We start from the raw sequence: 16,581 nt of genomic DNA on the forward strand, positions 1-16,581 counted from the left end.
AATAAATAAATAGACATTTAAATTGGGCCGGCGGCTGTCGGGCTGAAAACCGAACCCTTAATTTTGCTGGCGTCCGGCTTCCGAGCCCGTGGCTGTCAGCGGGCTCGAGAACCGATGCTGGCAAAATTGAGCGTCGGCTGTCAAACCCGCTGACAGCCGCTGCTCCGGGTCAAAAGGCGCTAGGGACGCACTAGTGTCCCTAGCGCCTCTTTTCCCCGTTTGTACCGCACCACCTAATTTGAATACTGCATCGCGCGCACCGGCGAGGGGTAAAGTGACTTGCCTTAGGTCACAAGGAGCAACAGCAGGACTCAAACCCTGGTCTCCTGGTTCATAGCCCACTGCTCTAGCCACTAGGCGGCTACTCCACATATTTATTAACTGATGTTTTTAATTATTTTTCTGGGGTAAGTGTTCTAAATTTTATGTTGATTAATTGCATAGAACATAGCTTATTGCTAAGAAAAGTATGCAGGACACCTAGCAATGCATAAAAATGGGTGGATTTAAAATAAGTTTGAAACTTGTGAACAGTGCTGTCATTTATCAAGGCTTCACTTTTAGCTAAAAAGTTGCAGTCCTGACTATTGGTGTGACTGCATACAAGTTTCAGATTTGTGCTAATTCAACCATATTCTTTATTAACTCGCTAGTAGTAATAGTTTTGATGCAATGACTAATAATTGGAGGTTTCATTGTTTTTTTTGTTTAATGCTTTTTTCTCTTGTTTACTGTTCGAAAACTATATTTTATTTCACAGGTTTCTGTATTTTTCCAAGAGCATTTTTCATACAGGAATCTTTATATCCAAGTCATCAGATTTGTCTGACTTCTAACAGTTGACATCAGAAGATACTAGCTAATATATTTTTAGCCATTCTCTTTATATAAATTGATTCCTCGGGAAGAAGGGAGACAATACGTGGGCAAAATCATATTAGAGACTGATATAATATTGTAAATGAAAATGTAGCCATCATGCCAGGGACTTGTGTCTGCATGAATACCACATTAAAAGCTCTGATACTTTAGATTTTTCTCTCTTTAAACATATTCTTAGCTATCCTCCAGGGACATTTTCATATTTTCTTGAGGGATTTTTTTGTTTTTTAAAATCTGTAATCCTTTAAAAAAATTTGACTTGACTTCTGCAAGTTTTTAGGCAGGGTGGCTTTAAATGAGACAGCTAGTGTTAAATACTATAAGTAAATGTTTCACAGAATTATTTAAAAAGGGCTTCAGGGGCGATCCGGGAAACTATAGACCAGTGAGCCTGACTTCAGTGCCGGGAAAAATAGTAGAAACTATTCTAAAGATCAAAATCACAGAGCATATAGAAAGACATGGTTTAATGGAACACAGTCAGCATGGATTTACCCAAGGAAGTCTTGCCTCACAAATCTGCTTCACTTTTTTTTTTGAAGGGCTTAATGTAGATAAAGGTGAATCGTAGATGTAGTGTATTTGGATTTTCAGAAAGCATTTGATAAAGTCCTTTGAGAGGCTGCTAAGAAAACTAAAAAGTCATGGGATAGGATATGATGTCCTTTCATGGATTACAAACTGGTTAAAAGACAGGAAACAGTAGGATTAATTGGTCAATTTTCTCAGTGGAAAAGGGTAAACTGGAGGGCCTCCGGGATCTGTACTTGGATCTGTGCTTTTCAATATATTTATAAATGATCTGGAAAGGATTGCGACGAGTGAGGTAATCAAATTTGCAGATGATACAAAATTATTCAGAGTAGTTAATTCACAAGCGGATTGTGATAAATTGCAGGAGGACCTTGCGCGACTGGAAGATTGGGCATCCAAGTGACAGATGAAATTTTAATGAGGACAAGTGCAAAGTGTTGCATATAGGGAAAAATATAACCCATGCTGTAGTTACACGGTTAGGTTCCATATTAGGAGTTACCATCCAGGAAAAAGATCTAGGCATCATAGTGGATAATACTTTAAAATAGTCAGCTCAGTGTGCTGCAGCAGTCAAAAAAGCAAATAGAATGTTAGGAATTATTAGGAAGGGAATGGTGAATAAAATGGAAAATGTCATAATGCCTCTGTATCGCTTCAGGTGAGATCACTCATTAAGTACTGCGTACCGTTCTGGTCACCGCATCTCAAAAAAGATATAGTTGCACTGGAGAAGGTACAGAGAAGGGCAACCAAAATGATAAAGGGGTTGGAACATCTCTCCTATGAGGAAAGGCTAAAGAGGTTAGGACTGTTCAGCTTAGAGAAGACTGAGGTGGGGATATGATAGAGGTCTTTAAAGTTATGAGAGGTCTAGAACGGGTGGATGTGAATCAGTTATTTACTCTTTCAGATAATAGAAGGACTAGGGGGCACTACATGAAATTAGCAAGTTGCACGCTTTTTCACTCAATGCACAAACTCTGGAATTTGTTGCCAGAGGATGTGGTAAGTGCAGTTAGTGTAGCTGGGTTTAAAAAAGGTTTGGATAAGTTCCTGGAGGCAGAAGTCCATTAACTACTATTAATCAGTTTGACTTAGGGAATAGCCTCTACTATTACTGGCATCAGTAGCATGGGATCTTCTTTGGGTACTTGCCAGGTACTTGTAGCCTGGATTGGCTACTGTTGGAAATAGGATGCTACCTGGTGACTTGCATGAGTTCCCATACAGGCAGAAAGTCTGGGCATTGACAGAGGCTCAGAGAGTGAAGAAATCTAGAACCGAATCATTCATGGAAAGGAGAGCTCATCTCCACACACCTGGGAACTAGTCTCCTTGGGTCCAAGGTAATCTTCACCTCTGATGCCCTGAATGACGTAGCCTCTCCTCCTGCTTGTCAGCTTGCTCTGGGAATGCATCTCCTTGAGCGAGAGGGTGAGGATGGGCCTGGCCACAATCAGCTTTTTTGCTGCTCCATTGGCGCCATGCCCAGAATCTGTTGCCTGTGCACATCTGTGCCAGAACACTGATGGTTCTCTGGCACAGATGTTCCAGAGTGTGTTAAGGGTGTCATCAAGAGCCCTGTGTGCCATGAATATTCTCAGTACCGTCAGGTGTTATGCGCACCTTTTAACACCAGGGGCCCATCAAGCACTGTGTGCATTGTCATGTACCAGGGACACCATCAAGCACCACTGATGCTGTCAGAACGAGCACAGTCGTGTGCTGTGGATGCCATCAGTTCCGTGGGCACCCTCTGTTGAGCACCGTGGGTACAATGGATGCACACTGTCGAAGAGCGCCCACAAGCGATATAAAGCAATGCCACCTGGATGCCATGGGTGCCATTGCCATCGTTGAGCGTAGTGAGCACTACTGACATCATAAGGTATTGAGACAGCGGAGCGCTAAAGGTGCGGTTGACACTAGCGCATCCCTAGCGCCTCTTTTTGGACATGAGCGGCGGCTGTCAGCAGGTTTGACAGCCAACGCTCAATTTTGCTGGTGTCTGTTCTCGAGCCCGCTGACAGCCACGGGTTCGGAAACCGGATGGTGGCAAAATTGAGCGTCCAGTTTTCAAGCCGCGGGCAGCGGGCCCATTTTAATTATTATTATTTTTTTTATTTTATTTTAACTTTTGGGGCCTCTGAGTTAATATCGCCATGATATTAAGTCAGAGGGTGCACAGAAAAGCAGTTTTTTTCTTCAGCTCAGGTGGGGGAAGTTATCGGTGCCTTGCTCCTTCCCAGTATCAGACTGCCGGCATCGTGCCATTTTTTTCTATTTTTCCGTTCCTCCCCTCAGCTCCTGGACCGCGTGGCTGCGTGGTTTTTTTCAAGGGGCCCTCGCTTTCTCTCTGTGGTCTGTCAGGCGTGTGGGCGCGAAGACAGAATTTAGTTTTGTTTTCCCTCCCTTATCCTTCTCCTAGGGATGGAGAGTTTGTCGGGCCCTGAGCCCTTCCCCCATGACGGGGGGTCTTCATGCCGAGGCTCAAGGGAGGAGGGATCCTCTCCAGTCCTAGCCCTTGTGGCAGAGGACAGCGCTGGGGGACTGGGTGAACCGGCTCCTCAGGATCCCATTCCGGCAGATGGAGACCCGGAGGGGTTTTCGCTGGAGTTTGTCTTGTTGATGCACCAGGCTTTCCTGGCCAGAAAGCAGGCGGGCTTCAGGAGGCAAACTCAGTCAGAGGGTCTTTCTGAGCTGCCGCTCAAGAAGGGTCGACTCGAGGAACAGCAGGCCCGCGGGGGAAGTGATGGTCCCAGGGGGCTGCAGACCCCGCCCCCACTCTCCGGAGTTCTGGACTGGGGTTCGGCTCAAGTTCCGAATTCAGTTCCTGATCTTGGGGACCCTGATCAAGATCATGCAGATGATGATTTGCCACCCACAGAAGGGGATGATCCCAGCGTGGTCCGCCTTTTTAAGCAGGAGGAACTACGACCCCTTATTCCCCAGGTGTTGGACATTCTGGGGCTTAAGATCTCTCAGGAAGAATCAGATAGTGATGGGGTTATTCCGGTCCTTGACAGAATACGGGGGACCACTTTGTCCTTTCCACTGCCTAAAAAGGTTTGCATGCTGGTGACCCGCGAGTAGGACGCACTGGACGCGGGGCTCAAGGTGGGCAGAGCTGTGGCCAAGCTCTATCCTCTTTCAACGGATGTCTTGGATCTTCTGAAAATTCCGAAGGTGGATGCGGTGGTTTCGGCCGTGACAAAGAAGACCACTATTCCGGTAGCGGGTGCTGCCGTTTTAAAAGATATGCAGGAACTTAAGCTGGATAAGTGCAAGGTGATGCATATAGGGAAAAATAACCCATGCTATAATTACACGATGTTGGGTTCCATATTAGGTGCTACAACCCAAGAAAGAGATCTAAGTGTCATAGTGGATAACACATTGAAATCGTCGGTTCAGTGTGCTGCGGCAGTCAAAAAAGCAAACAGAATGTTGGGAATTATTAGAAAAGGAATGATGAATAAAACAGAAAATGTCATAATGCCTCTGTATCGCTCCATGGTGAGACCGCACCTTGAATACTGTGTACAATTCTGGTCGCCGCATCTCAAAAAAGATATAATTGCTATGGAGAAGGTACAGAGAAGGGCTACCAAAATAAGGGGAATGGAACAACTCCCCTATGAGGAAAGACTAAAGAGGTTAGGACTTTTCAGCTTGGAGAAGAGACGACTGAGGGGGGATATGATAGAGGTGTTTAAAATCATGAGAGGTCTAGAACGGGTAGATGTGAATCGGTTATTTACTCTTTCGGATAGTAGAAAGACTAGGGGACACTCCATGAAGTTAGCATGGGGCACATTTAAAACTAATCGGAGAAAGTTCTTTTTTACTCAACGCACAATTAAACTCTGGAATTTTTTGCCAGAGAATGTGGTTCGTGCAGTTAGTATAGCTGTGTTTAAAAAAGGATTGGATAAGTTCTTGGAGGAGAAGTCCATTACCTGCTATTAAGTTCACTTAGAGAATAGCCACTGCCATTAGCAATGGTTACATGGAATAGACTTAGTTTTTGGGTACTTGCCAGGTTCTTATGGCCTGGATTGGCCACTGTTGGAAACAGGATGCTGGGCTTGATGGACCCTTGGTCTGACCCAGTATGGCATTTTCTTATGTTCTTATGTTCTTATCCAGTTGAAGCGAGTCTTTGAAGTGGCTGCATTGAGTCTTCGGGCCATGATCTGCACCAGCCTCATGCAGAGGGCGTGTTTGTGTTGAGTTAAGGCCTCTAAAGCCACTACAGGAGCTGGCAGTGGTGCTGCCATGGAGGGCGCTCATTTGGAGGCAGGCATCACATATGTAGCGGATGCGCTTTACGACCTAGTACGAACTTCAGCGCGCAGCATGGTTTCTGTGGTACTGCGCGCAGACTGCTGTGGCTGCGCAATTGGTCAGTGGATTTGTCTTGAAAATCTCAGCTGTGTAACCTCCCATTTAAGGGGTAAGCTCCTGTTCGGTGAGGAACTGGAGCAGTTGGTGAAGCTACTCGGAGAATCTAAGGGGCATAAGTTGCCGGAAGATAAAAGGCCCACCAGAAAGGTGTTTCCTTTGCGGCCGCGTTCTCAGGATTCACGCCAATTTCGTTCTGGCAGGTATTCCTCGCCTTCCATGTCTAAGCAGACCTCGGGATGGCAACAGTCCTTTCTAGGGGTCGTCGTCCCAGCCGGGATTCTGGACACCTCGGGACAGGATGTAGTAAACCCTCCCAATGAAGCCACGAGTCCCCATTCCGTCGTCGAAGCTGTCGGGGGCAGATTGTCCAGCTTTTACACGGAATGGGCAAGGTCCTGGAGGTGATCAGAGAAGGCTACGCTCTAGAGTTTTCACGTCCTGTGCGGGAGGTGTTCATGGAGTCCTGCGTGGCCTCGTGCAGCAAGCAGGAAGCGGTACGGGAGACCCTGCAGCGCCTGATCCAGCTACAGGCCATTGTCCCGGTTCCGGAGGCAAAAGAGGGTCGGGGACATTACTCGGTTTACTTTGTGGTTCCCAAAAAGGAGGGCACGTTTCGTCCCATCCTAGACCTACAGAAGGTGAACAGTTGTCTTCGAATCTCTCGTTTTCGCATGGAAACCCTGCGGACGGTACTGGCTGCCGTTTGGATGGGGGAGTTCCTTGCGTCCCCGGATCTTATGGAGGCTTATCTGCATATTCCGATACGGCTATATCACCAGCGGTTTCTAAGCTTCAAGGTCTTGGGACAACACTTCCAGTTTCAGGCCCTTCCATTTGGTCTGGCGACGGCTCCTCGAACTTTCACCAAAGTCATGGTGGTGGTAGCTGCCTTCCTTCGCAAGGAGGGGATCCTGGTCCATCCATACGTGGACGACTGGTTGATTCACGCCAAGACCAGGGAGGACTGCGAAAGATCGGTTCGCATGGTGATGTTCACCTTGAGATCGCTCGGATGGGTTATCAGTGTTCAGAAGTCACCTGGAACCCACCCAAGAGCTGACCTATTTGGGAGCCCAGTTCGATACCTTGCGAAGCAGAGTCTTTCTGGCGTCGGACCAGGTAGCCAGGTTGCAGAGCCAGATACAGGTGCTTCTTCTCAGACAAACACCCACTGTGTGGCATCATCTGCAAGTGCTGGGATCCATGGTGTCCACCTTGGACTTGGTTCCGTGGGCATTCGCCCACTTACCTCCGCTACAGTGTGCGCTGTTGTCACGGTGGAGTCCGGTGTCAGAGCAGTTCCACCTACCCTTGTCTCTGCTTCCAGAGCTAATCTGTCATGGTGGCTTTCACGTGACAATCTGGAGAAGGGGGTGGATTTGAACCCACCGAATTGGCTGATAGTCTCCACTGATGCGAGTCTGTCAGGTTGGGGAGCTGTGTGCAACACCAGATCCGCCCAAGGGCTTTGGTCTCCAACAGAGAGCTCGTGGTCCATCAATTGTCTCAAGACAAGAGCGGTACGTCTTGCTCTCAAGCGTTTCTACCCTGGATTCAAGGACGCATGGTTCGAGTGTTCTCCGACAATGCGATGACTGTGGCTTACATCAGTCGACAGGGCTGGACGAGAAGCCCTGTGGTGGCGCTCGAAGCACGTCTTCTGTTCGCTTGGGCAGAGCGTCATCTCGAGGGAATTGCCGCGTCGCATGTCGCAGGCATGGACAAATGGCAGGCGGATTTTCTCAGCAGGCGACAACTCGACCCGGGAGAGTGGGAATTGTCTCCCGAAGCGTGAAACCGCATTTGTGCCAGATGGGGGGGTGCCACAGTTGGATCTGATAGTTGCGAAGACAGAACGCTTCTTCAGCCGTCGAAAAGAACAAGGCTCAGTCAGTCTCGACACTCTGGTATGCCCCTGGCCAATGGGAATTCTGTTGTATGCCTTACCCCCCCTGGCCTCTCATCGGTCGGCTTCTCTGTCGCATAGAACTCCACCCCGGAAGGGTGGTGCTGGTGGCTCCAGAATGGCCACGCCGCCCATGGTTCGTGGATCTGATTCGCTTGACCCTAGAGGGTCCTTTGCAGGTGGCTCATCTACCGCGTCTACTTCAAGGTCCCATCTTTTCGGATCGGGAGGATCGCTTCTCTCTTGCTGCTTGGCTTTTGAGAGGCGACGTTTACGATTGAGGAGTTCTGAACAAGTTATTTCCACTCTATTGCAGGCAAGATGTCCATCCACTTCCGTGGCCTATGTGAGGGTATGGGCGCTCTTGCGATCCTTTAACTGTCGAGGTCTCTCTGGTACTGGATTTTCTGCAACAGGGGATCAAGAAGGGTTTGGCGTTCAATTCTCTCCGGGTCCAGGTAGCGGCCTTGGGAGCCTTGAGGGGGAAAGTTTGCCGGTGGTTCGCTTGCAGCACACCCTGACATTGTTCGATTTCTCAAGGGGGTCAAACATTTACAACCTCCTGTCTGTGCGGTGTGTCCAGATTGGAGTTTAAATCTTGTATTGCGTGTGCTCTGTGGTGCTCCTTTCGAACCTCTACACACGGCTTCCCTGAAAGATCTAACCTTGAAGACGGTGTTCTTGGTGGCCATTTGCTCGGCGCGTCAGATTTCTGAATTGCAGGCCCTGTCATACTGTGACCCTTTTTTGCGGATTCACAACGATAGGACGACGTTACGCACAGTTCCTTCCTTTGTTCCTAAGGTGGTTTCGGCCTTTCATGTTAATCAGACAGTGGAGCTTCCGGGGTTCCCGCAGGGTTCCAGGGGTCGCCTCAGGGCAAGGATCTTCATTTTCCGGATCTTCAGCTACACCATGCTGTGTTCATTTTAAGGTATTTATTTATTTATTTCAGGTTTTTATATACCGGCATTCGAGAGCGCAGTCCCATCATGCTGGTTCACATAAAACAGGGGTGCATTGTAAACATAAACTAAAACAATGGTGCGGAAAAGGCAGTTACATATAACAGGGTGATTAGAACTTGGCGGAGAAAGAAGAGAAAGGACAGGTTAATAATTAATTTAAACATGTAAACAATAGTGGAGGTGGTTAATCATGGTGTAGGTGGTGATAAGGATTGGCGTGGAAGAGATAGGTCAGTTTGAGTCCGGGAATGCTTGTAGGGTAGGTAGGGTAGCATTTGGGTATTGGGCGAGTTACATGTGTCTTGTCTGGCTATTACTAGAAAGGGTGTTGATTCTGATCCCATCTTTGTTGTCTGGCATGTCTTTACCTTGTAACATAGCGAGTAATCCAGTTCTCTCAGCTACTAAGGGGGCATTTCAATTGATAGAACGGAAACTCTCTCTCTTGGTCTCATTCAGAGCATATGCCTGTCTGGTTTAATTCTTGTTTTAGAATTGATAATTGTTTTAAATTGGATCCGGTGGCAAAATTGTGGGATTTGGAGGATCGACCAGTTGCTGGATTACCCTTTCCTACTGTTCAGCAGGAGTTTGGAGCGTCCCCTTGTCAATTTTTTAACTTGCTGTGACTTCACCCTTTTATTATGATTAGTGGTGTGAAATTACAGGACCTATTGAAAGCCTTAAAACTGGGTCAAATATGTGAATCTATTTGGGCATCTAATCAAGCAGAGGGATTTTTATAAATCGATGCAGACCAAGTCTAATAGGAGGTACTTGGACTGAAAAATTCTGGGAACAAGATTTGGATGTGGTACTTGAGTGCCAGTGGACCCTATTATGGGATAAATCTTCTAAGGACTTCTCATTTTGCTTCTCTCACCCAGTCCATGTGTTAGAGCCCTTTGGATGTTGGTGAAAGTTGGAAAACTTACAGGTTCTGGCTCTGCTCCGTGTTGGTCTTGTCAGCTGGAAACTGGTACCATGTCTCATTTATTGTATTTGTGCCAAAATTTGTGTTGGACATTGGTGTGGGAAAGGGTGTGTGCTGTTGTAGGGATTCATGAAGATTTATCCTTTCTGATCATTATTTGGAAGTCATTGATCATATCCTCCTCTCTAATGCTAAATGTAAATTTGATTTTCTGACATCAGTTGCTATACAGCTAATTCTGTTGCAGTGGAAAAATAATTCAAATGTGAATATGCATGCATGGTTGAATACTCTTTCTACTTACTGTAAATGTGAAAGGGTTGCAGCTAAATGAGCTAATCATTAAATGATTTAAGGATTTGGGCTCCTGTGTTACAATATGTCAAATCGAATTTGTGATATCTGTACTTTGTACCCTACTGCCTTGTTAAATGTTCAGGTTTTGTTGTTTTTTTCTTTTTTGCTTTTGATCTCTGAAATTTAATTAAAAAAAAAGTTTGAACATAAAAATGCACAACAATCCAGCATTTACATAGAAAGGAAGCTCTAAAACAAGAGGTTGTCATTTAAGGCAGAAAGATTAATGGATGCATGAAACAGCCTCACAGTGGAAGTGGTAAAGGTAAAAAAAAAAAATTCTGATTTTAAAAGAGAATGGGCTTAGAACAGTGAATCCTTCGTTGCAGGGAAGTTGAAGATAAACCTAGAGTTCAGGTTGTCTATTATATTCTACAGAACAGAAAATAAGGTGGACTAAATGGATCTTGCTGTTTTTATTCATCATTATGCTCTGACACAAAACAAAGTTGTAAAGTTTATGGTTTTACACTTGTTGAAAGTGTGGGAGAGTTGACGTTGACATTAATTTTAACTGATTAATTATATGCCAGAGGTTTTAGAATATAATTTTTGTTTTTGCTATTAGGTAATGGCAAAGAGAAAAGAGGATTCTGGGAAGATAAAAGTTCTACTTCATTGGACACCAGAAGATATGTAAGTATATAAAGTTTCTCACAGAAACAACTCTTCTCGCTTTATGGTCAATGTTCAGCACCTACATTTTTCACATCTTAGAAGAAAATTAAATGTTTGCAATGGTTTTTGATCTTTTGTCAGGAAAGATTGATAGAATATAATTTTAACAGCTATTTTGGAAGTTAAGGCTATGAGAGGTTGGAGATGTCAGATGGGTAGTTGCTGTTGCAGGCTTTGCTGCATTAATTAATTCTTAGCATCCAGTTACTCCAAATGTGGTCCTCTCCCACTTTTTATTTATTTTTGAAGGAGTATTCTAACTCAGGGATTCTCAACTCATTCCTCAGGACACATCTAGCTGAGTTTTCTGGATATCCATAATAAATATGCACATGAGATTTGCATACACTGAAGGCAGCACATGCAAATCTATCTTGTGCATTATTCATTGTGGATATCCTGAAAAACTTGTCTGACTAGGTGTTTTCCTAGCGTGTAGCAGATGGACTCAGGACCAATGGGTATAGATGGACACCATATACAAAATATATACCATATAGATGGACATCTAGAATGGGTATAGATGGACACCAGGCCGAACTCAAGATACCAGCACCCAAGCTTACCCAAACATGTTTCCACTAGAAAACGCTCATTCACTATAGCAGGAACCGCTATTTGGAATAAAATGCCCACTAACCTGCGCCAGGAGCCCTGCTATAGGAAATTCAAACAAAACCTTAAAACCTGGCTGTTCAAGCATACCCATAACAGATATTTCCCCTTTAGAATTGCTGAAATCAGCCCTCTTGACCTTCCCGAAGATCCCCTTGCCTCAATGATCGTTTAACCTACACCTGTCCCATTAGAATAAATCCTCTTTTGTATATTTTTCCCAATTAATATATATTTTTATCCTATATAATTCAATTGTTTAGTATATAATTATCTTTGTTATGCTTGTTACATAAGTTCTAAAAATTGCTCTATAAGTATTTTTATTGTGAAACTTGTTGCTGACTTGTGGTTCAATTTAAACCGAGGTGATGTTCTGAATGTGCCGCGGTATATAAAAAAAAATATCTCTAAATAAAAATAAATAAATATAGTGTACTCTTGATAGCAGTTGGGAGACTGAGTCAGATTTCAAACTGATGTCAGTCTACATATACCCGTGCAGGAAGCTTAACTCTTCAGTATTTCTCAGTCTCCTAAGCAGTTAGGGACACTACACACACACACTTGCACAGTGTTAGAAAATCCAAAACAAAGAAGAAAGAAATCTTACCTCTACAAGACGAGCTCCACTCTCCTGTGGTGATACCTAAGGGTCCTTCCCCCAGTTGAGAATTCCTGAGGTTGATTTCTGAGATCCCTCAGAGGCAAGCCTCGGTCCAGTAGCCGGTTCCCGGCGTGGACTTAGCCCCCACAGTGGCTGAGAGGCAGCAGGTGCAATACCAAGCGTGGCAGTGAAGGTATTTCCCCTCTCCCCCCACAGCCGGAGATCGCCTGGCACAAGGCCGGGAAGCGCCGAGACAAGGTAAGGTAGAAAACTTTCTTGAAGTCTCCGAGGCTCTGTTAGCTGCGCAGATCGTCCTTCCGGCGTCTGTTAAATCGGGTTGAGCAGCCCCGTCCGGGCTAGACCCCGATCCGGTGCAGTGGTCCTCACATGTGGAGACCCTCGGGGGGAGGGGTTTCGCCATCTTGCCCGCATGGTCGTCGGTGCCATTCCCCCCCCCCCCCCCCCCCTTGATCGCTGTATTGTCCGCCCAACTGAGCCGGGCGCACAAACGACTTGTGCGCGCAACGACGCACACAACTGTGCCAGGTGCACAGATAGGCCTGTGTGCACAGCGGCTCGCATCCCCGCTGAGCGCACAAATAGCGGCCTGCACGCACATCATCGGCGCACGACTAAGTCTCCTGGCACGCGCACCTACGCACACAGACGAATTTTGAGCCACTTCACACGCACAAATCATGGCACTGCCAGCCAAGAAAGCTAAGGGACAAGCCCTCTGTCCAGCCTGCCACCTGAGAGCTGCGCAACCCGAAGTGGCCTCTGCCCTATGCTTGCAGTGCGAAGAGACTGAGGGGGAAAAGAAACAAGGCCCCCCTCAGCCAGTACAGGAATCCAGCTCCACCAATGATAGTACCCCGGACCTCTGTATCTCCGACTCAGCCTCTCCTTAGATGGGCACCTCGGGTAACTCCACTGGATTCAATATGGACCCAGGGACCTCTTCCTGGGTGGAATTCTTCAAAGGGCTGCAAACCTTTGTCCAGGCGCAATCTGTACTGCCTGCGACACAGCCACAGTCTCCACCAGAAGAGCAAGACCTTCAAGCCCCTCTCAGACCCCCTGAGACATGCCCCAGCCGGACAAAAGCCTCCCCCTAGGGGACACAGACACCTCAGGGGAAGAGCTTAATTCCCTGGAGGAAGGGGAAATCCCTCCAGGGATGGAACCATACCGAACCATGATGCGGTTCTTCTCCAAAGACGAGTTACCAGATCTCATGTCTCTGAGCCTGAAGACCCTGGCCATTCCTGGTGCAAGTACCACAGCGGAGCCAAAGACGAACCCAGTTTTGGTTGGTCTCCATCAGGCCTCATGCTATTTCCCAATGCTGCAGGCCGTACAACTGATTTGACCTGGAATGGAATGCCCCGGAGGCCAGCTTCAAAGGAGGACAAGCCCTAGAAACCCTATGCCCCCTGGAACCCACGGCCAAAGAATTCCTAGGGTTCCGAAAAGTGGGACGCCATGGTCTGTGCTATCTCAAACGGCACTACCATTCCAGTCAAAGGAGGATCTGCACTCGAGGAAGCCCAGGACAGATGTCAGGAATCCATCCTTAAACAGTCATTTGATGTCGCAGCAATGACCCTGCAGATCGCTTCCTGCTGCGCCATTGTGACACGTGCCTGCTTGCTCCTCTCCAGGGATGCAACCACTTCCGCCGAAACATTAGAACCAGCGATATCTTTCCTCACGGATGCGACCTCTGACCTGGTGCGCAGCTCAGCCAGGGACGTCTCATCCATAGTGGCAGCCAGAAGGCAATTATGCCTCCGAAATTGGTCAACCGACGCGACCTCCAAGACAAAACTCACGAGAATGCCTTTTAAAGGATCTCTCCTATTCAGAAGCGAACTGGAGAAGTTAGCCAACAAATGGAGCGAATCCCCAGTACCTCTGTTACCGGAGGACAGGAACAAAAGAACCCAGCGCTCCTCTCCTCGAAGAACCAAGGGCAGAGGAGCCCAGCATTTTAGACCGTACAAAAACACATACCAAGCACCTCGCCCCATAGGCAGGGCCCAGTCCTTTCGGAACAGACACCACAATGAGAATCAACAGACCCATCCACAGGAAGAAGCCATAGGGGGCAGACTTACCCTCTTCTACCAAAGATGGATCGAGATAATGTCGGACAAGTGGGTCCTAACCATCATTCGAGAGGGATACTATCTGGACTTCCACAGCATCCCTCCAGACAAATTTGTGAGATAACCATGCTACTCCCTCTCCAAGAGGACGGCAGTGGAAACCACACTGACAAAACTACTCAGCCTAAAGGCGATAACCTCTGTGCCCACGCACCAACAAAATACTGGTCACTATTAGAGATATGAATCGGAACCGAAATCGGTTCCGGTTCCAATTCACATTGTGAAAATTTTTTCGTGTGGTCCGATCGTTTGGTTTTTTTTTGTTTTTTTTATCGGCTATGCTCGAGCAGATTAAAAAAAAACCACCCCGACCCCCGCCGGCCGTCCATTACTCCTACCATGTGACAGGGGCCTGCCAATGGCACGGATACCCTGTCACATGTTAAGGGCAAAGGCCATCGGCTCCATTTTTATTAGTGGCAACCGACAGCCCGAGAGCGGGAGATCACTCCCGGGACTCCCAAGGGACCACCAGGTACTTTTAAAAAGTTTTGGGGGGTGGGGGAAGCTAAAGGATCTGTTTTAAAGGGTTGGGGTGGGTTTAGGGGTTGTTTCTGTGTGCCGTCTTTCCTGCCCTCCCCCAAAACGATGAGAACCCCACGAACAATTTCGTGGGGTTTTCCTATCTGTTTTGGGGAGCCCCCGATTTCTGACGACTTTGAAAATATCGTACAATATTTTCAATCGTCAGAAAAAGATTCACATCCCTAATCACTATTCCATCTATTTTATCATCCCCAAGAAGGAGGGAACGTTCCGGCCCATCCTGGACCTCAAGATCGTCAACCGCTACCTGAGGGTACCACACTTCCGCATGGAAACCCTACGCTCAGTCATAAAGGCAATACAACCAGGAGAATTACTGATTTCACTGGATTTATCCAAAACCTATCTCCACATCCTGGTCCACCACAACCATCAGCGCTTCCTACGCTTTGTGATACTGGACCATCATTACCAGTTCCGGCTGCTACCCTTCAGACTAGCTACTGCTCCTCGGACGTTCACCAAAATCATGGTGGTAGTGGCGGCGACACTGAGTAAAGAAGGAATCCTCATACATCCGTATCTGGACAATTGGTCTCATGACATTGTCCACACCCTGGCGGGTATGGACAATGTTCTGGCAGACTCTCTGTCGGGAATTTCAGCCCCACGAGTGGCCTCTCAACCCTGTAGTTACGGACAGTCTATTCCGAAAGTGGGGGCGCCCAACCATCGACACCTTTGCATCTCTGCAGAATCGCAAGGTGAAAAACTTCTGCTCTCTACATCGCAGTCGCCACGTTCCACCTTGGGACGCTTTCGCCTTGTCCTGGAAGGAATGCCTCCTTTATGCCTACCCACCACTTCCTCTCATCAGCAAAACTCTCGTGAAGCTACACCCAGACAGGGGTCTAATGATTCTCATAGCCCCCTACTGGCCACGTCAGGCTTGGTCTCCCATCCTTCAGGGCCTCTCACTGCGTCCATAGATTCCTCTAGGCTCAGACCCGTCCTTCATATCTCAGAGGGAATGGCCAATTGCGCCACCCTAACCTTCAGGCCTTGTCACTGACGGCTTGGATGTTGAAAGGTTGATCCTACAGCCTCTCAATCTTTCGGAATCTGTATCTCAGGTCCTGGTAGCTTCACGAAAGCCTTCTACTAGAAGGTCTTAGTCGAAATGGAAAAGATTTTCTTTGGGGTGTACTTCAAAGAGGTTAGATCCTTTTACCTGCCCCATGAATCAGTTTTTAGACTATCTCTGGCATCTCTTGGAGTCAGGTCTACAAACCTCCATCAGAGTGCCTGTCAGTGCGGTGGCCGCCTTCCATAGGGGTACAGGGGATGTCTCTATCTCGACACAGCCCCTGATGGTGCACTTTATGAAGGGCAACTCATGAAACCCCCGTTTGAGCCTCTGCATTCCTGCAAGTTGTGGCATATCACTTGTAAGGTCCTTTTCCTTCTGGCACTAATGTCCTCTCGCAGGATCAGTGAGCTGCAGGTGCTGGTTACATACCCTCCTTACACGAAATTTCTTCATGATCGGGTGGTCCTTTGCACTCATCCTAAATTTCTACCGAAAGTGGGTATCTGAGTTTCATTTAAATCAATCCATAGTGCTGCCTACTTTCTTTCCAAAGCCCCACTCATTTCCTGCTGAGCGGGCTCTGCATTCCTTGGACTGTAAACGTGCGCTTGCCTTTTATTTGGAACGCACTGCAGGCCATAGGAAATCCACCCAGCTCTTTGTTTCCTTTGATAACCTTAAGCTGGGAATCCCGGTCGGAAAGCAGACCCTGTCCTCCTGGTTGGCAGACTGCATTTCCTTCTGCTATCAGCAAACAGGCCTTCCGCTTCAGGACAAAGTTAAAGCGCACTTCATTAGGGCTATGGCAACATCGGTTGCATACCTTCCTTCTGTACCTCTCGCTGATATCTGTAAAGCTACAACCTGGAGTTCTCTTCATACCTTTGCAGCACACTATTGCATAGACAAGGCTGGTACACAAGATTCTATCTTTGGCCAG

General features: G+C 47.1%; 1 protein-coding gene across 3 annotated transcripts in view; it reads left to right on the forward strand.

Annotated features, from left to right (window-relative positions):
* Window positions 1-16,581, forward strand: part of AEBP2 (AE binding protein 2) — a 213,089-nt gene that overhangs the window by 129,464 nt on the left and 67,044 nt on the right. For all 3 annotated transcript variants that reach the window (XM_029597351.1, XM_029597353.1, XM_029597352.1), the window contains one exon: window positions 10,560-10,627. In XM_029597351.1, the coding sequence (XP_029453211.1) occupies window positions 10,560-10,627 (68 nt within the window). The remainder of the gene's footprint in view (window positions 1-10,559; window positions 10,628-16,581) is intronic.

Source organism: Rhinatrema bivittatum, chromosome 4 (assembly GCF_901001135.1).
Source record: "Rhinatrema bivittatum chromosome 4, aRhiBiv1.1, whole genome shotgun sequence".
In the NCBI taxonomy this organism is placed as follows: domain Eukaryota; kingdom Metazoa; phylum Chordata; class Amphibia; order Gymnophiona; family Rhinatrematidae; genus Rhinatrema; species Rhinatrema bivittatum.